The following is a 26,616-nucleotide window of genomic DNA, read 5'->3' as shown; positions in this document are numbered from 1 at the left end:
TTTTTGTTTTCCTTTTTCCCCCAAAGATTTTATTTATTTATTGGAAGAGAGAGAGAGAGAGAGAGAACAGGGGGAGGGACAGAGGGAGAAGGAGAGAGAGAGAGAATCCCAAACTGATTCTAAGCTGAGCACAGAGCCCGATACAGGGCTTGATATCACAACACTATGATCACAACCTGAGCCAAAACCAAGAGCTGGTTTTTCAATCACTTGAGCCACCCAGGTGCCCATCTTTTTGGTTTTCTATCTCTTTTTTAAGAGTGTTACTCTCTTCTCAAGTCCAGTGAGTATATTTATGACCATTACTTCAGATTCTCTACAGGCATATTACTTATCTCTATTTGTTAGCTCTCTTGCAGTGATTTTGTCCTGTCCTTTCATTTGGGATATATTCCTCTGTCTCCTCACTTTGTCTAACTCTCTGCATCTGTTTCTCTGTGTTAAGAAAGATAGCTATGTCTCATTTACTTGACAGTAATGGCCTTATGAAGAAGTCCTGTAGTGCCTTACTGCACAGTGTACCCTGTTTACTAGAATCTGGCACTTCAGGGGTATCTCCTATTGTGATGTGTGTGTCCCGCTGTTGTGGCTGAGCCACTTTTGCCTTCAGTCCAGCTGTCTGTGATGGCTCTCTTTGCCTGTTATAGGCAGGGTCTGATCCCTGTGTTGTTAGTGGGCCAGTCTTGGGCCACTTTCAGCTTGAGTTGAGTCAGACCAGGAGTTTGCCAGAGATGCAGTAACACCAAACTATAAGGCATTTTTTTGTGTGTGTTGTCTTTTGAGAGGCTTTCATAGGTGGCCAGGACCTGCAGTCATACCAGACATCAGCTGCCAGCCCACTGCTGGCGCTACAATCAGACTGGTCTGTGTGGTGTGTGTGGTGTGGTCTCTTCCACTGTTCCCAGACAGTGCTGGCCTGTCAGGACTGGTTGCATACTGTCGGGCTTGTGGCACCACTTTGGATAGGCTTTTGCCAAGGGCATACTGGAGGGGACAGGTTCATGGGAGAATGCAGGAATGTGGGGGCGGGGGGGTACACAGCGCTAGCAGGGTTTGCTTAGGGCTGTTGTGAAAGGGGACCTGTGGCCCCCAGAACCAAGGCTGGCTGGATTGGAGGGAGTGGATCTCAAAAAGCACTTGGGGGCACTGTGGGTGGTATTAGTAAGGTCTGTAGTGAAAGAAGACCTGGAGTGAGGCCTGGTTGGTACCTGGTTGGTACCCCAGGTGCTTTTCAAACTGCTGCTTCTATGCTGTGTCTCCACAGGGCTGTTTAAGGGTGCTGCTTTCCTCTCACCTTCCTGACTCTTCCAGAACTGAGCCCACTAATTTTCAAATTTCCAGATATTAATCCTTGCTGATTTTAAGAACTCAGGAAATTAAGCCTTTCTGGTTTCATGCATAATCCCTGTGCACCTGGGATACTTGGTGTGATGGTCTTGTCCTTTCCCCTTTCCATGCCTGTATCGTTCCTCCCCACTATAGACAGGTCCATTTAATTTCCAAATGTGTCTCCACCCTTCTTATTCTCTTTGAGATGGCCTCTTCCCTACATTTAGCTGTGAAGAGTCTCTTCTGTCAGTCTTCAAATCGTTTTCTGGGTTATTTACACTGATGTGGATACTATTGTGTTCCATGGAATGAGGTGAACTTAGGGTCCTCCTACTCCACTATCTTCCCTGGAAGTTCAGTGTTATAGGTTTTTATTTTTATTTTTTTAATTAAAAAAATGATTTATTTATTTGACAGAGAGAGAGATCACAAGTAGGCAGAGAGACAGGCAGACAGAGAGGAGGAAGCGGGCTCCCTGCTGAGCAGAGAGCCCGATGTGAGATTCAATCCCAGTACCCTGAGATCATAACCTGAGCCGAAGGCAGAGGCTTTAACCCACTAAGCCACCCAGGTGCCCCATGATGTTACAGGTTTTTAAAACAAATATACCAGGTACAAATATTGAAATAAGTATTATCTTTTAAATCATCATTTTTGAAAGGAAATAAATTTATTTCAACAAACTACTCAAAGCCTGTTAGTAGCTCGTGATATCTGGGATGATTCTGGTACTGGTTTACAAACCACACAAGAAAAAGTCTCATTTCTTTTTCCTTATTTTGGATTTTATAATGTTTTATCATATACCTTATTCCTCAAACTTAGTTTTAAATGATTTCGAGGTTATTATCAAAGAGTATGCTGTAAAGCAGCAATGTCCAATTGAGCTTTCTGCCCCAGTGGAAATGTTCTAAGTATGCATTGTCCAGTTTATTATCCACCAGCCACGTGAGGCTATTGAGTGAGTGCTTGGAATGTGGCTAGTGCAATTACGGAACAAAATTATATTATATTATATTATTTTATTTTAATTAACCTAAGTTGAAATAGCTACATATGGCTAAGTGACTACCAAATTAAGTATACGTAGCTTAAAGCCATCACAAAAGACAAGTTTTTAAAATATTTTTGTCCTTAATATTTGCCAATAATCTTATTAAAATTAGTATTTGATCTTAATAAATGACTAGTTTGCATATATAAAGTGATCTTTGTGTAAAATAAACCAGTGATATTTCTATGAAGGTCCATTTCGTATGCCACTATCTACTCTTCAAATACCTCTTATTTAAAGACCTGTTCCATTTTCTGGGGCCAACACAACACGGAATCCTGCTACAAATGCAGGAAAGTCATCCATGACCAGAAGTATTCACTGGGAACACAGAGCTCAAGTCTGTCATGGATTTTGCCTCCTAGGCAGTCCCCTTCTCCAATGATGCAATAATGAACATGTAAAAAGGTCAAATCAAGAAGGCAATCATGTACTTTTGGAGCTGGTAAACAAATAACAGAACCAAGATGTCACGAGGCTTCAACTGTGAGTGAAGTTTTGCCAAGAGAGCCAACATCACTCAATATTAAAAGGCAAGAGACCATTGACAATGAGATAATATCAGCCTTCTGAGCTGACAAAGGGGTTGCTGTGCACAGCAACACTGAGTTGAGTTTATGTCACAAAGGAATGCCAATGTAACATCCAGACCTCTACTATATAGCGACTGATTTGGGTGGGTGGCAAAAGCTTTAGAAGCCTGGCATATGCATCCATCATTCCAGTCTTACAGTTTGATGTCTTCAAATACAAGAAAATAAACTTCTGCACATGTATTCCAGAGCTTCCATGGTCAAGTTAACTTCTAGACATGTCATCGTCTACGTGTACATTTGTGCCAATATGTACAACATTAACAAATTGGTATATTCTGGGCCCTTTTAGATTTATTTACTTATACATTTATTTAATTTCAATGAAAGTTTAAAATGTTGTATTTACAACATAAACTTAAATTTTTCACATGCTTTTAAGCTAAGATTAAATAAAATAGTGACATTACAAGCTACTTGTAAGATATTCATGTCTTTGAAATTTTACTTTGGTGAATTTGGAAGGAAGTGGAAATATATCACAGCAAAGTTAATGACCCTAATTATTTTTAATGATATTAACTAGCTCTTCAAATGTGGAAATTTTGAAGAAATATGTCTACTCATGAATTAATTTCAAATCACTATATTTGACACATGTATGTGGTTCTCTGTGTTTTTTTTTCATTGACTTTGCTTTCCTTAATATTCTGAAAAAGAGGAAAAATTCTTCTCCATAATCTTTGACTTCCAAACTACTTTATATAATGCTCTCTAATAAATTTAATTATTTTGGTATAGTAATGATGATTGAGTAAGAAGATCAAAGAGTACAGTGTTGTGACAGATCCACAGTGAAACAATGAATAAGAAGTAGAGATAACACTAAGTCATAGAATATCAGCACAAAATAGCATCACATAATATCTGGATGTAGTGAATAAAGTATTTGTTTCGCTAAAAGTACTAACAATTATTGCTGAACAAGCATAAAGATAATCATCTTCCTACCACCAATTGACTCAAGACATTCCCTCTTCCCCCGTGAGCATCACTCCATTTTACCTCCTTAATCCAGTGGATATTGACTTGCTCCTGGGCTGCCAGAATCTCCACCCCTCCTGTATGTTCTGATTTACCACACCCTCCTTCCCCCTTCCCCCACTGCACCCCAGCCAGACCCCCTCAGAGTTGAGTTACCTTAACATTTTCTGGCAATGGTTTGTTCTGGGTCAGCCCCACAGCAATCAAAGCAATCACAGCTGTGATACAGGAGAAGCCAAGGATGATCAGTATATTTCTGGAACAAAAATTCTTCAGTTCAGACTCTGAAACCAAAAGCAGAAAAGAAAATATCAACAAGAAATAAAAAAAAAACAAACAAACATTGATTTTCCTCCAGATTCGGTAAGGTTTTGTGCTAGCTATCTGGAGACATCAAAGACAGATAAAAGTTCATCTTTATTTTAGGAAAATAATTCAAAAACAAAAGGGTTTGCCTATTCTGTGATAAGGGCCAAGACTGTTAGTGGTTGTGGTAAGGAGAATGAACAGAATTAGGTCAATGACTAGATAAGGAATGAGGACAGGGAAGAATCCCAAATTGGCTGTTTAATAGGTCATGCTGGTCTGTGAGGGTACAAACAACAACAAAAAAAGCAAGGATTGCCCTCATTTTTAAAATCTACCGCAAAATATTTAAGATGTTCAAAAGTATTAAGAAAATATCATCAAACATCCAAGTCCCATCAGTCCATGCCATTTTCTGGATTGATGCACCCCTTGCATTTCGACCACACTTAAATGTTGTAATTTGTAACGGTGTAGAGGCTGTGAAGTTTTGAACATTTCTTCATTTACATTATCTCATGTATTCTTAGTCTCAGCCTGTGGTGGGACATAATAAGGCTCCAAAGAGAATCATATAAAAGGCACAAGTTACTTTGATCATCAGAAACAGAGCATATAGCAGAAGTGAACAAGAAATGGAAAGCTGCCCGACTCCTCCATTCTGACAACTCACTCCCTTCCTCTCTCAACTTCCCAAACCATCCCTAAACTTTTTTTCTTAGGCTTTGGAAAAGAAGGGTAATATAAAGCAATAAAGAAACACACAGAATGAGATGGGCTCTGCAGAATAGATTGCACTTCTCTAAAGACAGGGCATGGGATTAAAACAGCTGAAAGAGGAGCCCGACTGACTCTCCCGCTCTGGGTCTCCCACTTGAACAGCAGCAGGCACCATGTGCTGAAACAGGAGCTCCTCTCCAGGCTCTTGAGCAGAAGCTTGGACTTAATCCAAAGGACTGTAACTGTATGGGTCTCCAGTCTGCTCATCAACCTCTAGAATCTTAAACTAGTCTTTACTTATCAGACCAAACAGTACAAAACTTAAAAGAAAAACTTTAGCAATCCCATTAGCTTCTGCTTCCAAGCATAGGAACAATAGATGAAATATACAACGCTTCCTCTCCTTCTCCCCTCCCAAAAGAACCTCAGTTTTGTTCAGATGATTGCCACTCCCCAAGCAGTCCACACACCTCATGAGAAAAGGATACACTCCACCCCTTGGGCTCAGGATCAGGCCTTATTATTGTGCATAATCTTATTCCTCACCAAAGATTAGTCCAACAATGCATGTATACCCAAAAATGGCCCCTGAGACCCTGGAGGAAGTCTGCTGGAGCAAGTCTAGGAAAAGAATGGCAGCACTCTTGTCTTCCTCAGACATCAGCCTGCCTGGATAAGATGACATTCAATGATGGCAGAACAGAGAGATGGACAAAACTTGAGTCTTTCACAGCATTTTGAACTGCTAAAAGAATAATCCCTGCTCCAAACTTCCCGTGTGACTTATGCTTTGAACCCATTAGAGTCAGGATTTTAATACTCTGAAGCCAAAATATCCGGATACAACTGGAATGGCAGAAGTCTCCTGTTTGAGGCCAGGGCTTTGGAATCTGGAAAAGAACCCCCTAGGCACTACCTGCCTCAGTTCCCAAAGTGATGGTATTGACAAACATAGCTCATTACAAGCAGCACTTGGGATGAACAATTACAAATCTAATACCCAAGGGCAGCACACTGCAGCAGTTTCTATTTAAACTGAATTTTGAAAGCTTGGCTCCCTCAAGCTGCTCCCCCCAAAAATCTATCTATTTAGTTATTTAGTTTTCATATATGACAATTTGCTCTCATTTTCCTTCCACATCTATTTGGGCACTAATCTTAGTAGTGACAAAGACCAAAAAGGTCCCTGCTCTTTGGAGTTCACAGTCTGGCTGGGGAGATAAATAACCCAGAACAGAAGTCATAAACCAGCAACTCTAGGTCATGATATATACTAAGAAGAAATTGAAACTAAGGGATATTACACAGTTTAATGGGAATTAGAACCAAGGAATGGGATATGCAGCAGAGTTGGGGTGGGAGGATTCAACTAAGGGTCAGGAAAGCCTCTCCAAGAAGGCAACATTTGACGGAGACCTGGATGATGAGAAAATAACCAGCCATGAGAAGGAGTAAGAACATTCCAGAAAGAGGGAACAGCAGCTGCAAAAGCCCTGAGGTGGGAAACAGCCTGACATGACTCTCTCTTCCATTTCCTAATGAAATTATTTACTTATATTATTATTCCTGGACAGGTAGATATATACTTTTCCACATTTGCTCAGCTTTTGCAATGACATCCATATTTTCAGACTATATTGAAGATTTTTGTCATATTCTTATGACAGATATGACAAGAAAAAGAACTTAGATCAGTGAGAAACTTTTGGAATTTCTCATACACAATTTTTAAAATTTTATTACAAAAAAAAATAGTAGTGACTAAATTTGTTTTTCATGTAACTGGCTAGATTACCAGGGAGGAGCAATTAAAATATTACCATGTTTTCTATGGCTTAAGGCAGGTAGTTTTCTAAAGCCCTTAATCTCCTCTTAGGAGGTAGTACTAGCCATACCACTAGATGTGGGGATCCAGGGGGGACGTAGCTGGGATGTGCTCATAAAAAGGGAACCACTTAGGTTACTGCCCCCTCTTCTCTGGCCCCCAGAACTCTTTCAGATGCTGTGACTGCTACAGTCAAATTGCTATGGAAAATTCACAGTGACTCTTTCTCCCCCACTTCCCTGAAAGCCCTTCATTTACCTTGTGGATAACAGAAATTCAGTTTCTATCGCACAATGTGAAATGGCGTTTCAAAAAACAATTTCAAGGAACACTTTTTATCAAAATATGTAATGGCAAAGTGTTGTGTTTGCTTTCCTTTGAATTGTCTCACTGTACTAAAGAATTCAAGACTACCGCTTCCCTCCCATTTTTTCCCTTTCATATGACAAGCGAGAAAATGTTTCTATTTAAGGTGAGAGTCAGGTAGAAAGTTCAGCTCTTCACTTGAGAGACAAAACTGAAGGAAACCCAAGCTTTGTAAAAACAGACTGATTTCAAGCCAATTAGCTATGTCAGAGGAAAAGAACAAAAAGGAAAAAATGATCTTTTGATTCTTATACAAACAGCCCTCCTGACATCTACAGCTAGCATCCTGTTAAAGGGAAGATCAAAATTCTGCCAAACAGAGAAATCCCAGCCATCTCACTTCATGATACCAAAGATGTAGTATCTCAAAATTTTACTACATTAATAAAAAGATTTGGAGTGTTGAAAGGTGTGGTAGGTTTTAGGCAAAAATCACGAAAGTTTTACTCTGCAGATCCTGTATGACTCACTAGTTTCAGACCATTTCCAGTTTGATCAGTTACATCTGGGCTAGGCTTGGCTTGTCACACAGAGAAGAGCGAACACAGACAAGTGCTGGAGGGTAAACAGCAATAGAGCACTGTGGCCCTTCCTGTGGGCCTTCACAAAGGCCAGTGGTGGGACAGTCACTGAAGTTAGGGATAGGTTCTAATCTGGCCTCATCTGGTCCCAAATCCCAGCATCAAAGTCCCTGCACCAACTCTCCTCTTATTCCTTCCCTTCCCTCAAGTAGTTGTTCTTGGTGACACACATTTAGATTGTTCTAACACTCTGGGGCTTTAAGATCCTTTCTCAATTTCTCAGTTCATTCCAGACGTCTTTGACCCACCCTCTTCTATGGTGATATCATCCCCTCCAGTCACCTCCACCTCTGTACAACAGCCCTTTCTCGGATCCCACCCTTTCCAATGCCCTTCCCTATAAGAATCCACCCTTCCTGTGGCTGCAGAAATCTCCCATAACTGACATTCCCAGCGCTTTTCCAGATCAAGAATCTAAGATAGCTTCCTACAGGCTGCCAGATGAAAGCCACACTGATCTAGCCCTCTCAGCCCTCTGGAAATATAAGCCCTTCCAATCTCACCATTCCAGTAAGCAGATGCTTTTCTCCAAGATCATACTGCCCGACATGATGACCACTAGAGTGTAAGTACCCTTGGTCATTGATGTGACTTGGTCATTGCTGTGTTCCCAGTTGAATGAATAAATGAATTTTGGATTTTGATTTTTCCAGAGAAGTCTGAGTTTTCTCTATCACTTAGAAGTCTGTTCCCCTCTTTCTCCACCATATCCTTTTCCTTGTCTCCTTTATTTTTTTAAAGATTTTATTTATTTATTTTACAGATAGAGATCACAAGTAGGCAGAGAGGCAGGCGGGGGTGGGTGGGGAGGAGGAAGCAGGCTCCCCGCTGAGCAGAGAGCCTGATGCGGGGCTCAATCCCAGGATCTGGGATCATGACCTGAGCCAAAGGCAGAGGCTTTAACCTACCGAGCCACCCAGGCGCCCCCCTTGTCTCCTTTAAAATCAAGCTCAATAAGAGGATATATTCCCTCCAAAAGCTTCAAAGCTCAGTTGTTCCACTAGTTCTCACTTTGTGTGCTGCTTCTAGATACTTCACCACTTGACCCACTTTCAGTTGGGGAGTTTCATAGTTATTGTCGGGGAGGGGCTTTGCTTCACTCATTCTTTCAATTAGTCACTCAACAATTATCTAGGGAATACATTATACTGTTCACTAGGCCTTTCCTAGGCTCTGAGCTATAGTAATGAACAAAACAGATAAGCATCCCCATCCTCATGATACTTACATCATAGTTTGGAAGAAAAGACAATAAACAAGATAAGTAAAGTTAAGCATGTAAAGCATGTTACATCATAAGTGTTAAGGAGGGGGGGAAAGCAGGAAAGGTAAAGAGGAAGGATAAGTTGAATAAGAAAGGCCTCTCTTGAGATGGTGATATTGATGAGAGTCAAGGGGATAAAAAGAAAGCATGCATAACTGTTAGGCAAGGGCATTAAAGGCAACCAGACTACATGTGCAAAGGCCCTAAGGTGGGCCTTTAGGCACCACAGTACCTGGCCATGAGGTTATTACTCATGGAGAGTGATGCAAGGGAGAATGATAAAAGATGGTCAGGTGGGTAACCGGGTTGCTTTCTTAGAGGACCTTGCAGGTTCCAGCAAGGGCACTGCCTTACTCTAAGTGATCTGACTTATTTCTAATCATTTGTATAGTCTACACTCAGTAGCATAGGGACCTTTGAAGTCCCTGGAGTCAGCAGGGGGTGGGGTGGGGAGGTGCACCTTTTAGGCAGCATACACCTGTCTGTTGTCATGAGGTGCTGAGGCTACCTCATTGAGTTCAGGTCATAGGACAATGAAACAACCAAGTGTAGACAGAGCCTGATTCTGTTGGAGCAGAGCCTGTGCCAAGACTAGGGCTGGTAAGATATATCCGGGAGTAATAAACACCATTACATGGGAGGTCTTCTCTATACCTTCTGGTCTTGGTAGATCAGTACTAAAGAATATTTGCTGAGAGAACATCATGAGGGGTCACCGAGCCAACCAGGATCCATGAGCAGAAAGTTCAACTCCAGGGACTTCTGAAGTGTAGGTCAAGCTAGAGCAGAGTCCAGACAATCTCACCTTTGCTTAGCCTCTCTCAGCCTCCATTTCTCCATGTGCAATGGGAGTCATAATAGTACCTACTTCATAGGGTTGCTAGGTAAGATCCAGTGAGCTAACAATTCATAGCAGCCGATGCTTCAAGAGCCCTCACTGTAGTCCACATTTTGCTCTTAGCACTTTTTTTTTAAGATTTTATTTATTCATTTGAGAGAGAGAGAGCACAAGCAGGGAGAGCAGCAGACAGAGAGAGGGGGAGAAGGAGACTCCCCTCTAAGCAGTGAGCCCAATGCGGGGCTTGATCCCAGGACCCTGGCATCAAGACGTGAGCTGAAGGCAGACGTTCAACAGACTGAGCCACCCAGGCACCCTGTACCCTTAGCCCTTTAAATATAACCACTCATTTAACCCTCCTGGGAGGTAGATGTACTTTTATCATCTGTATCAACTTCCTAGGGCTACCACAACAAACTACCACAAACTTGGTGACTTAAAACAACGGAAATTTATTCTCTCATGATTTTGGAAGTCCAGAACCAAGGTGTCAACAGGGCCAAAGTCTCTGGAAATGATTCCTTTCTTGCCTCGACTGGCTTCTGCTGGCTCCTGGCATTCTTTGGCTTGTGGCTGCATCTCTCTAATCACTGTCTGCACGTGGCCTTTCTCCCTATGTCTGTGTATGTCATGTTTCCCTCTTTTCTCTCATCAGGATGTTAGCCATTGAATTTAGGCCCCACCTGAAATCCAGAATGATCTTAAGACCTTTAATTACATTGGCAAAGACCCTTTTCTAAATAAGGTCAGAATTACGGGCACTATTATCATCATCATCATTGTCATTTTACAGATGAGGAAACTCAGTCACAGGTTAAGGAAGTTGCTCAGAGTTATATTGATGTAGAAGTAAGCACAGAGGCCAGGCTTTTAAACCACTGCCCTATCTTGGACCACATGACTGAAGCTTAGTACAGTGCCTGGCACACAGTAATAGCGCTGTATGTGGGACCCAATCCCAACATCCATAAGTGAAAAGTGACTGACTTTGGGGATTTGACTGGAGGGGTTGTCAGGACTCTTGTCACAGATAATACCAGACAGTGTTGTATCTTTTAAAATAGAGTCTTCAGTCCATGATAGTCAGAAGCTTGGAGCTAAGTAACAGAAGCTGAGATTGTAATTCCCCCAAGAGGTTAAGGGACTTGCTTAAATGTATGACTTTGCAAACAGCAGAGAGGAACTCAATCCAGATCTCTCACGCCCGCTTCACTGCCTCAGCCATTGCTCTGGATTAGGGACATGTAGAAATGACTCAGCTTTGTTCCTAGACTCAGTGCAAAAGAATCCGCCCAGTTCTGTTCAAATGGAAAGCTCTTACTCCATCTCACACCCCCCCCATATTTTTCTAATTAATAAATCCAGAGCCTAGTTTGAGGACAAAGCAGTTTAATTTTGGGGGGGGGGTGTTTCCTGCCTGTGTTTTTAAGACAAGGAAGTCAGTACAATGTCAATAAATACACAAATACTAAAAATAAGCTGCAAGGCCTCAATGATAACCAGTTAGTTAAAGGGCAAAAGGCAAATGAGAGGGAGGGAAAAACACAATTGAGTCAGGCTTTGGGGACACGTGCAAGAAGACAGAATAAGAGGGGAAGGGAAAGGTGGAAGATGAAATGAAAAGAGAGGTAGAGATGGATAACTGAGTGGATTACCCACATCTTGTCCCACTGATCTCTTGAACCACAGACTTCAGAGGATGTCATTTGCTTTTATTTGATATTTTATTCCTAGTCTTTGAAATGTTAATTAGATTGTTAATCTCCGTTCACAGCTCAAAGTAGCCTAGCTGATCCTGAGTGAACCCCTTCAGAGATTCAGCTTTGGGTGGGAGGAGCCCATCTAGAGACACCAGGCAGTGGAAATGGGAGTAGGGGTACAGAACAAGCTCTTCCTCCAAATCAGATTCTGCCAACCCCATGCTCCCCACCCCCACAGCTCTTGCTGTGAGCTATGCTCTTTTCAGATTAGTAGCAAGTAACTGACTTTCACTTGGTATGCTTGACTCTAAAAATGACTGCAGAAATCAAATGCCCATAGGGGCTCTGTGTATGGGAAATAAGGAAGCAAAGGAGTCCCCTTCCTCACTCTCCTTCCCCTTACTTTGTCCCACCATACCATCTACCTCCTCATCCATATCCCTTCTGGCCTCTCCTGCATTATTATGCCCATAGACTGCATGGAGCACAATCAGTCTTTGTGGTCATCATGGAATTCCATATTCAAGTATAGGGCTGGCAAGGAGGAGGGCTGTTTCCAGCAAAATGATATCACTGAGACCGCAGACAGGAATTCCCTGTGTCCCAGCCAACAAGCATAACAATCTCATGTATTGATGGTCTCTGCAATAAGTACATTGCTTTCACTAAATGAATCCTCTTCCACATCTGAATTGAAGAATTACACCCTTGGGACTCTACCCTTTCTCAAAGCAGCTGCATTTGTCAATAAGCTTGGGTTCTTTGTAGCCAGTGAGACAGACTTAAGAAAATCTGTACTGGCCATATATCACTAGTTTGGGGGTCACAGTCAAGGTTGGGTAAATTGACTCACCCAGGTTGCCTAGACTTATAGTCCCCTGTGTTCTATACCTGCCATTCATAAATTCTCTCATTTCTACCTCCACATCTTTGCACCCATGAGATTTATTTAATATAAAACATTAAAATATTTCTGCAGCAAAATATGCCATAAACATAGTAAAACATTACAAACTAAGGAAAATGTTCACAACAACTATGAACCATTTGGTTACCTTAATATATAGAGTCATTAAAATCATTAAGAATATGATCAACCAGGGTGCCTGGGTGGCTCAGTGGGTTAAAGCCTCTGCCTTAGGCTCAGGTCATGGCCCCAGGGTCCTGCGACCGAGCCCCATATCGGGCTCTCCGCTTGGTGGGGAGCCTGCTTCCTCCTCTCTCTCTCTCTGCCTGCCTCTCTGCCTACTTGTGATCTCTGTCTGTCAAATAAATAAATAAATAATCTTAAAAATTTTGAAAAAAAAAGGATATGATCAACCTACCTAATAGAAAAATACCTGAATAGGCAATTTGAAGAGCAATATATATTCTTAACATATTAAGTGTCTTCTAATTGCCCTTAATTAAAGAAATGTAAATGAAAAAATGAGATCGCTTTTATCACTTACCAAAGATAGCAAAGTTTTTATTTTACTTTCATAAATGTATAACATTACTACATTACTTATTAGAACAGCCAAAATTAAAAAACAAAAAACAAAAAACAAAAAAAAAAAAAGAACAACAACAACAAAATGTTGGCAAGGATGTGGAGTAACTGGAACTCTCATATGTTGCTACTGGGGATGCAAAATGGCACACCCACTTTGGAAAGAGTTTGGCAGCTTCTCATGAAGTCAAGCATACACTTGCCATATGACCAGGAAATCCCACTCGTAGGCATTTATCCAAGGAAAATTAAGACATATGCCTACCCAAAACTCAAAATAACCCAAGTGCCCATCAACTAGTGAATATACCTAAATTATGACACAGCCATACGGAATTCTAGTTAGCAACAAAAAAGGAATAAACTACTGAGAATTACAACAACATGGATGAATCTCAAAAGCATTATGCTAAGCGAAAGAAACCAGACTCAAAAGGCTATATACTGTATGATTTCATTTACAGGATAGTCTGGAAAAGGCAAAACTAAGGATAGAAATGAAATCAGTGGTCGAGGTTCAGAGACAGAGGACTGACTACCAAAGATCACAACGGTACTTTCAGAGATGATAGAAATACTCTATATTTTGATTGTGATGGTAGTTAAATGACTATATACATTTGTTAAAATCCATAGAACTATGCATCTAAGGAAGGTGATTTTTCAGGAAGGAAATTCAGTAAAGAAATTCTATTTAACCATAATGCTGTGGGAGAAACAGGCATTTCCTACATGTTGGTGGGAGTAAAAATTCACACAACCTCTTTAGTGGGTGGACATTTTGTAATACCTATGAAAGAGTAAAGTACATATATCCTTTGGCCCAAGAATTCTTCTTCTAAAGATTTAACCTGCTGATAATACTTATGAATGTACAAAAAGATCCATGTATGGGGATGTTTGGTGCCTCGTTATTTGTCATAGCAAGACTAAAAATGACTAAAGGTCCATTAATTAGGGTCTAGATATATAATCCTAATACACTCTAGGTAATATTATGCAAGCATGAAAAGGATTTTAATCTTATGAATGTTGATGCAGATTGTCTTTGAAATATTTTATATGTGAAAAGCAAAAATGTGAAACAATGTGTACAGTGTGTTCTCATTGGGTGGAGGAATACTGATTCCCTAGGACTCAGGACTCAGCATATGGTCATATTCACAAATAAGATTTATTACAGTGGGGGGCGCCTGGGTGGCTCAGTGGGTTAAGCCACTGCCTTCGGCTCAGGTCATGATCCCAGAGTCCTGGGACCGAGTCCCGCATCGGGCTCTCTGCTCAGCGGGGAGCCTGCTTCTTCCTCTCTCTCTCTGCCTGCCTCTCTGCCTACTTGTGATCTCTCTGTCAAATAAATAAATAAATTCTTTAAAAAAAAAAGATTTATTACAGTGAAAGGATATGAAGCCTCAGCAATGAGGGGGGAAAAAAAGCATGGCAATAAGTCTGAAGGAAACCAGGCACAAGCTTCCAGGGGTCTTCTCCTAATGGAGACCACAGGACATACTTAATTCCCCCGGCAGTGAGTTGGAAGGCAGCTATGCTCACCACTATACCACCAACGCTCCCCGGCAGTGAGTTGGGACAACACATGTGAAATACTGTCTATCAGGAAAGTTCACCAGAGACCCAGTGCCCAGGGATTTTACTGAGAACTGGCTACAGAGGCACCTTCCATTCAGCGCTCACCAACATTGCAGACTCTCAGAAGGAAAGCAGGTACCCAGCATAAACCATGCCCCTGCACAGTCCAAGCACAGTGACCCATCCCCACCAATCCTCAGAATGGTGAGAACCCTTCTGAAATCCCAAAACATCCAAGAGCTAACCAAGCAAGCAGTTCCCCTCAAGGATAGCAGTCCCAGGCTTGCATGTTGATTCCCTTCCACGCTGAGCAATTCTTAAAATATTTTACCACATGACTGTCCTTACTACCTCTTGCTTTTTCTTCCCTTCTTTCTCTTCCTTCCTTTTGCCCTTCCCTCCTTTCTTCCCGATTCTCTGAGTAATTTAAAATTCTTTTTTTTTCAATTTATTTATTTGTCATAGAGGGAGAGAGAGCACACATAAGCAGGGAAAATAGCAGGCAGAGGGAGAAGCAGGCTCCCAGCTGAGCAGGAGCCTGATGTGGGACTTGATTCCAAGACCCTGGGATCATGACCTGAGCCAAAGACAGACGCTTCACTGGCTGAGCCACCCTGGCATCCTATAATTTAAAAATTTTTATAGAAATTCCTAAAAACCCAAAGGCTTTGATCTAAAGAAGAAACATTGACAGAGGGTTTCCAGTTTGGAGTAAAGGGGCAAAGACACTGGGAACCCAGAAGGTAAGGAATGGGTAAATAGAAAGTTGTGCATTGGTAGTTTGATGCTGACCTTACTGATTCTCTGCCCACTCTGCCACCCTGCTACCCACTTACCATCTGATGAGACCAAGCAGCCATCGCTGGGTCCCCCGCGCTCCCACTCATTCATCCTTCCTAGGTCAGTGTAATCTTTTTTTTGTTCTTTGGGGCAGAATCATCAGGTGTCACTTGGCCAGACTTTGGGTGGATTTGGAGCTTTATTTTGAGGGAAATTTGGCATCTCCTCTCAGGTATCTCTGCTGTTATGTAACAACACAAGAGAGAACAGTTCTCTGGATAAGATACAGTCAAGTTTCTAAATGCCCATGGCAACTTCGTCATAGATCTTTGTCTCTCTTTAACCATAAACACAGAGTATTTGTACTTTAGATACTTAGGTGAGAACTCAACCTTAAGTATCTAGTTCCTGTCAAGGGTATAACAGATGCAATTGATATTTGGGAGGGACAATCTAAGAATCCCCTAGATTTTTTTTTTAGCTTATTTTCTGTACACATTTAGTGAGGTGGAAGGAAGGAAAGTTTAAGGAAAGGTCCTGGACCTTGGAAAAAGGGGTGTCCTTCTAGAGCAAAACTAGTAAGACCAACACATAACAGATGAGAGCAGCTCCTTCCAACTTTGCCCAAGCATTTTTAAAAAGGTTTGTTCAGTCCTGTTGATGTGGGAAACAACAGCAGGAGAAAAATTATTAAATGTCCTTACTACCTACAGTCCATTGACAAGTCCTTGAACCAGGCAGAACATTCTTCTAGGAACTCAGCTGCCTTGATGTTAATAATTTGCTAAGAGCAAAAGGCAATCTTAGCCCAATCCCCAGGATCCTGTAAGTCTACATTAACATATAAAACTTCCTTCAGAAACTTCCTTTATCTCTACCCCCTCTCCCCCAAGATAGGTGGCAATCATCTTCCAAGCATATGACCCACTGATAAACATCTGAAGAGTTTCATGACTGAGTTTTTACTGGACAGTAATAAATGACCTTTTCCTAACAATAGCTAGGCCCCTCAGGATTCTGGAAACCTTGTTTCCAAAATACCTGGGAGGCTTCTGCTATCCCTAACTTCCTCCCAACTTGAAACTATATAATGGACCACTACCCATGACCCCGTTGCAGCTCACTCTCCCCACAGGTCCTGTCCCATGCTTTCATAAAACCACCATTTTGTACAAAGATGTATCAGAAATTCTTTCTTGGCTGTCAGTTTTGAACCCAAACATCTTTCTTACATCACTATAACTTCAGTATTTCCTCAAATCCAGAATATAACTAAGAATGTGGGGTCCTACTCAGTTTTGCACCCTGAGTGAAGAGAGAATGTATAAACATGGTGAGGTGGGGTCATCTGCTTGGAGTAAAAGGGCAACTAGAAGAATTGGACAGTGTGGTGTGTGTGTCTCTAGCATGGTCTAGGGGAAAAGATCCCTTGGCCCATGGAATCAAGTACACCATTTCCCTGAAAGTTCTTTCTCCATAGTAATGAAGGATGTCCTCATTAAGATAACAGATTAACTCCCCTTACTGTGATTTCATGTCCACTGAGCACTCTTGCCATGATTTTTCTAACAGGCTAAAAATGAGATGATGATTGTTAAACAATAAGTGGGTATTATGCCTTATATACTCATCCTTTGCATGTTTGGTTTTGCAGGATTCTCATTCTTTTTATTCCAGTAGGTGAATTAGATAGTCTTTCCCTTAAAGACAGAGGCTGCCTGTAGAATACAGATCCAATATGGAGACCCCAAGAGCGATGTGTGCAGCAAATTCCACGCACTTCTTGTTCACACCCAGACTGTCTGCTATCGTACCTGCTCAGACTCACAGAGGTAGGAGGGGTGCAGCCAGACAAGGAAACAGACTTGGGGAGCCAAAGCAGACAAGAGTGATTCCATATGCGTTCTCTTCTTTGGAAGTATACTACTGTTCTGAGTGGAAGAGAAATTGTTTCCACCTCAGCAAAAGCTCAGGATACATTACGGTCCTTGGTGGCTAAAATAGTTCAAATTCTTTACAGAAATTCCTGCAAACCCAAAGGCTCTGGGGAACACATGAGTTGAAGAGGAAAATTTTACTCTACCTTCTGTGGAAGTCTTTGTTGCCTAGAACTGACATCTGGGAGTGACACTGGTAGACCCATCTTTAGGGATGGAATAGTTAAATTAGATAACAAACAGACTATTAGGCCCACCTTCCACCTATTCTCCCAGGACTGTGTGGGGAAAGGCCACGTCCTCTCTTCTTAGAGCTTTACATGAAACTGGTATGTTCATTCCACTCCTCTTGCCTCCAGCTCTCCCCCTCCAGCATCTCCAGTAAGCTGACCCATGTCACAGCAGTTCTGAAGATGTGACGTCCTCTAACTTGTTTTTTTCCCCTCCTTATACTCTGTGTATTCCTAAATTTCACGTCCTCACAATGCATCCTTCCTTGATCTGCCACACCTGGCTTCTGTCCCACCAGTCCACTAAAGCCACTCACAGAAATATCCAATGGATGCATTTAGGTATAATAATTTTCTATAGATTTTGACACTGCTAACTTCTTATAACATACAGTCTCTCCTTTCTTGGTTCCCGTAACACCAGGCTCTTGTAATAGTCCTATTTCTCTGACTCCTACTTTCCTAGCTTCTCTTTCTCACCATACCCTTTAAATAGGAATGTTCCATAGCACTCCATCTTGGAACCCTGGTTCATCTCATTTTATACACATATTTCCAACTCAATGGTGATGACTCCCTAATCTGTATGAAAATGACTCCTTAATCTCTAGGGTGATGATACTATGATCTATATTTCCAGTCCAGAACTTTCTCTTGAGCTCCAAATCTATAATTCTAGTCACCTACTGGACATATTTGCTTTGATATTCTACAGCCAAAATCTCTATGTCTAAAAGTTAACTTTCTTTTTCCCACTCTAATTTTTCTGCATAATCTGCTCAGTGAAGCTCACCACCATGCCACCAGTCTCCCTAAACTACTCCTTCTCCCTCTAGTCAAACTCAAAACAAACAAACAAACAAAACCCTCTACGTTTTCTTGATTCTACCTACCACACAGCTCTCAAATCCTTTCACTTACCTTCTTTTTATTCCTTGCCCACACTCCTACGACAGCATGCAGAAAGGCCCCCACATCTGGGCTCTTCTCCTTCCAATTCATTCTCTACTTTAGAGCTAACATCATCATCCTAAAAAATGCAGACCTGATTCTACAATCCTACCAGTGTGAGCTTCTGATTCTCTGCGCAATGTGTCTCAAAATAAAAGTAAACTTCTTTAACAATAATTTTGAGTCCATGTCCCCAGGTACTGTTCAAGGTGTCTTTCTCTACTTTGGCCCTTCTTTTTCATATCCTCATGCCTTGCACAATGTTTCTGCTTATTTCTTCTGTCTAAAACACTCCTACTTCCTCCCTTCTAACTCTACCTTATGAAAAAACTAAGGATGAGAATAAGCAGTTTATGTGTCATTGTTTCCAGAAAGTCTTGCAGAAAGCTTCTTGCCCTTCCTCTAATGATGGATTAAATATAAATACCCTCCTTTGCATCTGTCTCATGGCACCTGTCCACAGTGCTGCAATGGCCTTTAATCTGTGTCAGTCTCCTCTATGAGAACAAGTACCTTGAGAACACAGTGTATCTTTTAGATGTCCAGAAACCAGCAAACAGTCTGGCCTATGTCAGTACTCCATGTATCAGCTGAATAAATGAATGGATAAGATTTATTCGAATTTTTAGTATACAATTTTTTCCATCAAGAAAAGGGGTACGGGACTTTATTATTTCGGATGTATTTTAACTTCTTGACTCCATGGTTCTATTTTTAGTGAGTTGCCAGGAAACCTCAACTTCAGTCTGCATGTGCTGTAGGAAACAAGAGGACAAATGTTTGTGTAGTAAATCACAAATCTGGATTAGGGCTTAGTCATAAACTCCATGGAATATTTTCTCATTGAATTACAAAGAATAATAGCCCCAAATGATAGGTTTATAATAGAAGGAACTCCACATTTAGCTAGCTCTTTCTAAGCAAGCACGGTTAACCCTACATTGTCTCTGCGAATGAGTCATTCTGATTAAGGAGATATGATTAAGTAGTAATGCATCTTCTTAGTATGTAATAATCTCATAGGATGGATTCTCAACCCTGCCTCTTACTAGCTGTTTGACTGGGGAAGTTACTTAACTTTCTAAGTCTTCATTTACTAGACTAAAATTTTTTTAAAAATCTATCACTGACTTTGGGAAGCTGATGTGCTCTGTATGAAATAATGAGCTCTGTAAGAAAAGAGTGAGTAGAGTGATCCCAGATCACCCTGTGGCCTCAGGTACCACTGTCCATATGTGGGAAATAATCTAACTTCTATTTAGTCCAGACACATTGACTTGATTTTACAGCTGCCTCCTGGCAGCTTTCAGCTTGGTGACTCATTGACACCTCAAACCTATTCTCCCCAAACAGAATGCATGCTTCCCTCCCTTCCCCCAAACCTGGTCCTCTTCTAGTTTCCCATAGCTCATCATCCGCAGCTCAGTGAACATCTCTACGACTCAAACAGTTGTGATACCAAGAACAATAGCATCACCTGAATTTCTTCTTCCCCTTCACCCTTCACATCCAATCAACCCACTCATTCAGGAAATGTTTCTGAAACCTCGTGTATTGTCCTGGGTCTTGCTTCCCAAAGATTCTGATACCCACCCATCCCCTTCCACCACAGTGCCGCCTCCCTGGTCCAACCACCACCACCTCCCACAGCAGGCTCCTAACTGGTCTCCATGCATCCACTCTTGCCTCTCAACAACTTAATTTCCACACTAGAGTCAGAGTGATCTTTTCAAAGTGCTTGTATGACCACATCGCCCACTAGATACTTCAAACACTGCAGAGCTTCCCATTACTTTTGAATAAAAGCCAAAGCCCTTCTTGCACGCCACAGTTTCCACCCACAAGCTCCAGGGCTTCCAGCCTCTCTTACTACCACCCTTCCCTCACTCCACCTCCCTCCAGCCTCACTGCACCCTTGGCCCCGGCTCCAACCCCCAAGCACAATTTTTTCCTCTGCCTGGAATTTTTTTCCTCTGCCTGTCCCATCCCCTTTGTTTAGCTATTTTTTACTCAGCCTTCTGAAAGTCACTTCCTCAAGGATGCCGCAGAGACCCCTTCTATGAACTCCACACTAGCTGGCACTCAGCATGGCACTCAAAACTTTTTTTTTTTAAAGATTTTATTTATTTGTTTGCCAGAGAGAGATCACAAGTAGGCAGAGAGACAGGCGGGGTGCGGGGGGAAGCAGTCTCCCCACTGAGCAGAGAAGCTGATGCGATCGATGCAGGGTTCCATCCCGGACCATGAGACCATGACCTGAGCCAGAGGCAGAGATTTAACCCATTGAACCATCCAGACTGTAAACTTTTTCTATCACTTAAAGTAATTAATTAATCTCCACGCTTGGGTCTTCCATCACACCAGCCTCAATTCTGGCTATATATTAGAGTCATTGGAGAACTCTGTGAAAACAACTCCTGAGTTCCACCCCAGACTAATTAAATCAGAATTGCAGGAGGTGAGGCCTGGAAGTTGTTGTCCTTTAGTGGCCTCCTGGTGCATCTAATGTGCAGCCAACGTTTCAGACTTTTAAGCAGCAAATCTACTTCTACAGAACTCTTGAAAGCTGGGTATTTAACCTTGCCATATCCTTCTCCACTGAAAGAGGTACGTGTCCGTGTAGTCCAGGCCATTGCCAGACATTTGTAATTGCTAGGAAGCTCTTAACTCAATCCAGGTTTTATTTTATTCTACCACCCATTGACCTCAGCTTTAAGCTACAGCACAATGCAGTATGTTTACTTCTACATTAACAAATTTCCTTCCAAATCCTCAAAGATAGCCAATATTCAAATCCCATCCCCCAGTTTCCCATTCTTGAGGATAAATAGCCCCATTTCCATTAACCATTCTTTACATATTATGATAGACAGATCTCATGTTGTCCTAATTACCCACCACTAGATGCCCTTCAGTTTGTTAATGTTGCTCTCAAAACACACTACTCTGAACTGAGGATAATACTGCAGAGAGAGTGAAGTTATTACATCCTTAATCTGGAAAGTTAACTTTAATTGATACCACCTAATAGGACCAGTTGTTTTAGATACTCATACTGAGAATCGTGGTCCAGTAAAACCTACAAATCTTTTTCAAATAATCTCTAAGTCAAGATTCTCTCTATGTGTGTATCATTTAAATGGCAGCCTTGGGGTGCCTGGGTGGCTCAGTGGGTTAAAGCCTCTGCCTTCAGCTCGGGTCATGGTTTCACGGTCCTGGGATCAGGCCCCACATCAGACTCTCTGCTCAGTGGGTAGCCTGCTTCCCCTTCTCTCTCTGCCTGCCTCTCTGCCTAGTTGGATCTCTCTTTCTCAAAATAAATAATTTTTTTTTTTAAATGGCAGCCTTGGGGCAGCTGGGTGGCTCAGTGGGTTAAGCAACTGCCTTCGGCTCAGGTCATGGGATCTCAGGGTCCCGGGATCGAGTCCCACATCGGGCTCTCTGCTCGGCAGGGAGCCTGCTTCCCCCTCTCTCTCTGCCTGCCTCTCTGCCTACTTGTGATCTCTATCAAATAAATAAATAAAATCTTTAATAAAAAATAAAAAATAAAGATGGCAGCCTTATGGCTCCAGCCCATCTTTCCAGTCTGATAATACTTAAATGTTTTATGTAATATATTGCACTCTCACTAAAAACCATGAATTTTTTGGCCAACTTGTTAAATGTGCTTCCAATGGTTTCATCCAAATCATTGACAAAATGTGCCAAACAAGACTGGGATAAGGACAAAACCTGGTGGTACATTCCCCTATAACCTTGCCTCAAGGTGGATCCCAAACCATCTGTCGACATGATTTAGCCATGATTCACATTAATGTCAGTCCTCTAAGTTCATTCTTATCCAGTCCGTGTTTCTCCAGCTCATCTTTAAACACATCATGAAAGACTTTGTTATATATCTTTCTCAGCCTGTTGTGTTACACATTTTTCTCATAATGAAGTATTTACAAATGATATAATACCTGGGATTTGCTTTAAAGTATTCCAATACCAACAATAAAAAGACCTGGTAAAGGGGAGAGTAATAGGAAAAACAAAAATCTCAGAATATAAATAGTTGTTAAAGATGGGTAATGGCTATATAGAGGTGTATCATATCATTCTTTTTTGTTTTGTTTGAAATTTTCTATAAAAAGCATGATGAACCTCTTGCTGAAATAAAATACACTATTTCTATGAATTTGAGAGACTGCCAAAAGTTATTAACTCTGGCACCCTCCTATTTTTTTCAAATTGGGATAATTGATATAACTTGACTTAATAAATCCATGCCAATTTCAAGTGATTGGGGCTTTCTTTTCTAGGTGCTAACAAATCTTCCATATTTATTTTAAGACTTTTCCAAGAATCAACCTCATGTGGAGTTTCCTGAGCCCATCCTCTCCAGTATTTTGTAACTTAGATCACTAACTCTTAGAACTTAAAGACCATGATGTCTGTAAAGTTCTTTAAACTCATTTAGGAAAGTAATGGACTCTCTTAATAACTTCCTGTCTGTTTCAATGAGTTCTTAATAATGCATGTTTTACTTCTAATTGATTGAACTGCATTTTTCTAGATTGAAGCAGAATAGTTCAGAAGTCCCAGTTCCTTTGCATAATCCATTACAGTTGTGAATCCCTCTTCCTGTTCATGTTTTGCACTGAACCGTAATCAAAAGAATTTTTTTTGTTATCTTTAGCATTTTTTCCTGCACGCCTCATCTCCAAGTGATACTTAGCCCAAGGGATGCTGCTTTTAAAAGAATCTCCTAGCTTCTAAATGTTCTTCTCAATTACTTGCCATGTTTTTTCTCTATTGTACAAATCCTTATGGGGAAACTTTAAAACTATAAAAGCCATAGAAGTTTTTAGAAAATAGAGAAATACATAAAATAGAATTAAACTCACCCATAATTTCGAAGTTCCTTCTCAAAGGTCCCTCTGTTCAGATAAGTGTTTTAAATGCCTTTCACTTTTCTTACCTGTTAAGATTACTTATGGTCACACAATCAGATTTCTCACGTAGCTGGTTCGTCCACTTTTAGATTCTTACCCTTTTTGTGCCATATTCTTTGGTATATCTGACAATGAGATCTCACCTATCATCTTTCTGATTTTTTTTCTTTAATCTGCGTTCTTAAAAATTGAGGCCATATGTCTGGTTGCCTTATGTTTTCCTCCTTCAGGATTATTAATGCCTAAATGAACTAGTCATTTCTCCTACTTCTAAACCACATCTTTCTTTTGAACCAGAGTTAAATCAAAGAAGAAGGGCACTAAAATCTTCCTCTAACTTGCAGGAAGTATCTGCAAGGAATATTAAGAATTTTCCACATGTTCTATTTTTGGAAAATAAGATTTCCAGTAAATGTTTCAGAATTTCATAATTGAAAGGGGTTGGGTGGGGATAATGGAGCAAAGTGTTGCCAACATCTATTGTGACCTTCTTCATGCCAGGCACTGTATCAGGGACATCATATAATTTTTTTTCTCACTGAATACCCTCTTAAAAAACGTTATTTTATTTTATTTTAAATTCAATTAATTAACATATAGTGTATTATTAGTTTCAGAGGTAGAGTTCAGTGATTCATCAATTGTATATAACACCCTCATAACAGTCCTCATTATATCACGTGCCCTCCTTAATGTCCATGACCCAGTTACCCCATTCCCCACACCCACCCTCCAGCAACCCTCTGTTTCCTATAGTTAAGAGTCTCTTATGGTTTGTCTCCCTCTCTGATTTCACCTTATTTTATTTTTCCCTCCCTTCCCCTATGATCCTCTGTTTTGTTTCTTTAATTCCACAAATGAATGAAATCATATAATTTTTTTCTCTAATTGGCTTATTTCACTTAGCACAATACCCTCTAGCTCTATTCACATCTTTGCAAATGGCAAGATTTCATTTTTTTTGATGGCTATTAATAGTCCATTGTATATATACCACCACATCTTCTTTATTCATTCATGTGTTGATGGTCTTCTGGGCTCTTTCCATAGTTTAGTTAAGATGGACATTCCTGCTATAAACACTGGGGTGCACATGCCCCTTTGGATCACTATGTTATTATCTTTTTGGTAAATACCTAGTGGTGCGATTGCTGAGTCATAGGGTAGCTAGCTCTATTTTCAACTTTTTGAGGAACCTCCATACTGTTTTCTAGAGTGGCTGCACCAGCTTGCATTTCCACCAGCAATGTAAGAGGGTTCCCCTTTCTCTGCATCCTTGCCAACATCTGTCATTTCCTGACATGTTAACTTTAGCCATTCTGTCTGGTGTGAGGTGGTATCTCATGGTGGTTTTGATTTGTATTTCCCTGATGCAGAGTGATTTTGAGCATTTTTTCATGTGTCTGTTGGGCATTTAGATGTCTTCCTTGGAGAAATGTCTGTTCATGTCTTCTCTCATTTAATACTCTCAAAGGAACTAACTATAAGTTAAGTACTGTTTTAGTTCCTGTTTTGCAGATAAGGAAAATGCAAATGAGATAGGTTAAGCAACTTCTCCAAGATCAGGTGGTATAGTATCTTTCAAATGTTAACTAGCATATCCAATTTGCAAAGTCCTCCTTTAGTTGAAAAACTCATTCATAGTTTATTTTGCTTCTGTCCTTGCTTTGTAATTTGTATTAAAACACTTCATCCAAAGTCTCCACTTGCCTGCAGTTGTTTATCTGACACACATACAACAATGTCCTTTTCACTCACCCTCCTTTATATCCTCACCCAAAGCCTTGCATCGAGATGCCAATCTCATGCTCCTGTATTTTCTTACAGACAAACAATATCTTAACATTCCCTCCATCTCCTAAAACATTTAACTTTGAGTAAGAAATAGAATTCATTGCCTCCAACCAATTAGGAGACCCATCCTTGTAACATATGGACCTTAGTGTTTATGTACAGTAGAAGAAGCGATAATTTCAATAGGTTAAACTTTGATTTGAAAAAAAGATGACCAAAATAAAGGGCGGAATTCTAGAATCAAAGTTCCTTAAAAGTTGTATCAGTGAGTTATAGATTTATTCTCCTTTTTCTCTCTCAGCTCTTTTCCTGAAAATTAATGCAGCTTATTATGCTTCACATTAGAAGGGGTAAAATCCATAGCCTGAGACCTTTCCGTGCATCATTCTAATGATGGTAGCTCATTACCTAAATGGAGAAGCAACAGCAAAGCAACACCTAGATCTTGAGTAAGTCACATCCTCAGCGTTTGCTTCCTCAACTATAAAAGGAGGATTAACAGTAATACTGACTTGATGGGGCTGCTAAAAGGATTGAATAATTTGTATGAAACTGGCTATATGAACATAAATCCAATGATTATGATTATTAGGATAATGATGATTATAGTTTGCAAGGCCAAAACTTCATTTTTAATCAATGTAGAAAATCAGATATGCAAATGTGCAATACCCAAGTAACCAGAGGCGTTTCTTTCTTTTTTTCCTTTCCTTTTTTATAAGATTTTATTTTTTTAATTGAGAGAGAAAGAGAAGAGAGAGCACACACATTGGGGGGAGGGTGTGTAGGAGGAGGAGCAAAGGATCCCCACTGAGCAGGGATCCCAGTTTTTGTCATGGGGCTCAATCCCAGGACCCCATAATCATGACCTGAGCAGAAGGCAGACGCTTAACAAACTGAAACACCCAGGTGTCCTCAGAGGCTTTCTCTTTCTCTTTTCTTTTCTCTTTCTTTCTTTCTTTTTTTTTTTTTACAGCTATAAATGGTGTTGGAAATTTTTTAAATTTCCTAGATTTCCAGGATTCTTCTTTTCCTCATTTTAGAAAAGTCTAGGATGAGACGATTCCTGTCACTTCAGTATTTGCTGATACTTTTCCCCACTAAATTTGCTGTTTTAGGAGCCAGGTTTTGCTGCTGACTGTGGGTGCTGGGAACCAAATCAAGGACTGAACCTAGCTTGGTGACTCTCAGTCCTGAGTCACCCTATTCCTTGGGGAGCAACATCAGCTTGGGTTCTAGAATCAGGGTTCACCTTCTCAGGCAAAGAAGGGGGATGCTGTAGGGAGGTTGGCGAAACCCACACCTGTTTCCTCCACTGCTGATCCTGTCCTTCCTCTAGGCTTGTCTTTCA

At 40.9% G+C, this 26,616-nt stretch overlaps 1 protein-coding gene across 4 annotated transcripts in view; it reads right to left on the bottom strand.

Annotated features, from left to right (window-relative positions):
• ENTPD1 (ectonucleoside triphosphate diphosphohydrolase 1) overlaps positions 1 to 26,616 on the bottom strand; it is a 97,504-nt gene that overhangs the window by 44,758 nt on the left and 26,130 nt on the right. For all 4 annotated transcript variants that reach the window (XM_044240210.1, XM_044240207.1, XM_044240208.1 and 1 more), the window contains exon 2: positions 4,117 to 4,244. Coding sequence is in view for 3 of the 4 variants with exons in the window: in XM_044240207.1 (XP_044096142.1) it covers positions 4,117 to 4,244 (128 nt within the window). In the remaining variant the exon portion in view is untranslated. The remainder of the gene's footprint in view (positions 1 to 4,116; positions 4,245 to 26,616) is intronic.

The sequence above is a fragment of the Neovison vison genome, chromosome 2 (assembly GCF_020171115.1).
Source record: "Neovison vison isolate M4711 chromosome 2, ASM_NN_V1, whole genome shotgun sequence".
NCBI classification, from domain to species: Eukaryota; Metazoa; Chordata; class Mammalia; order Carnivora; family Mustelidae; genus Neogale; species Neogale vison.
This window is presented reverse-complemented; position numbering and strand designations above follow the sequence as displayed.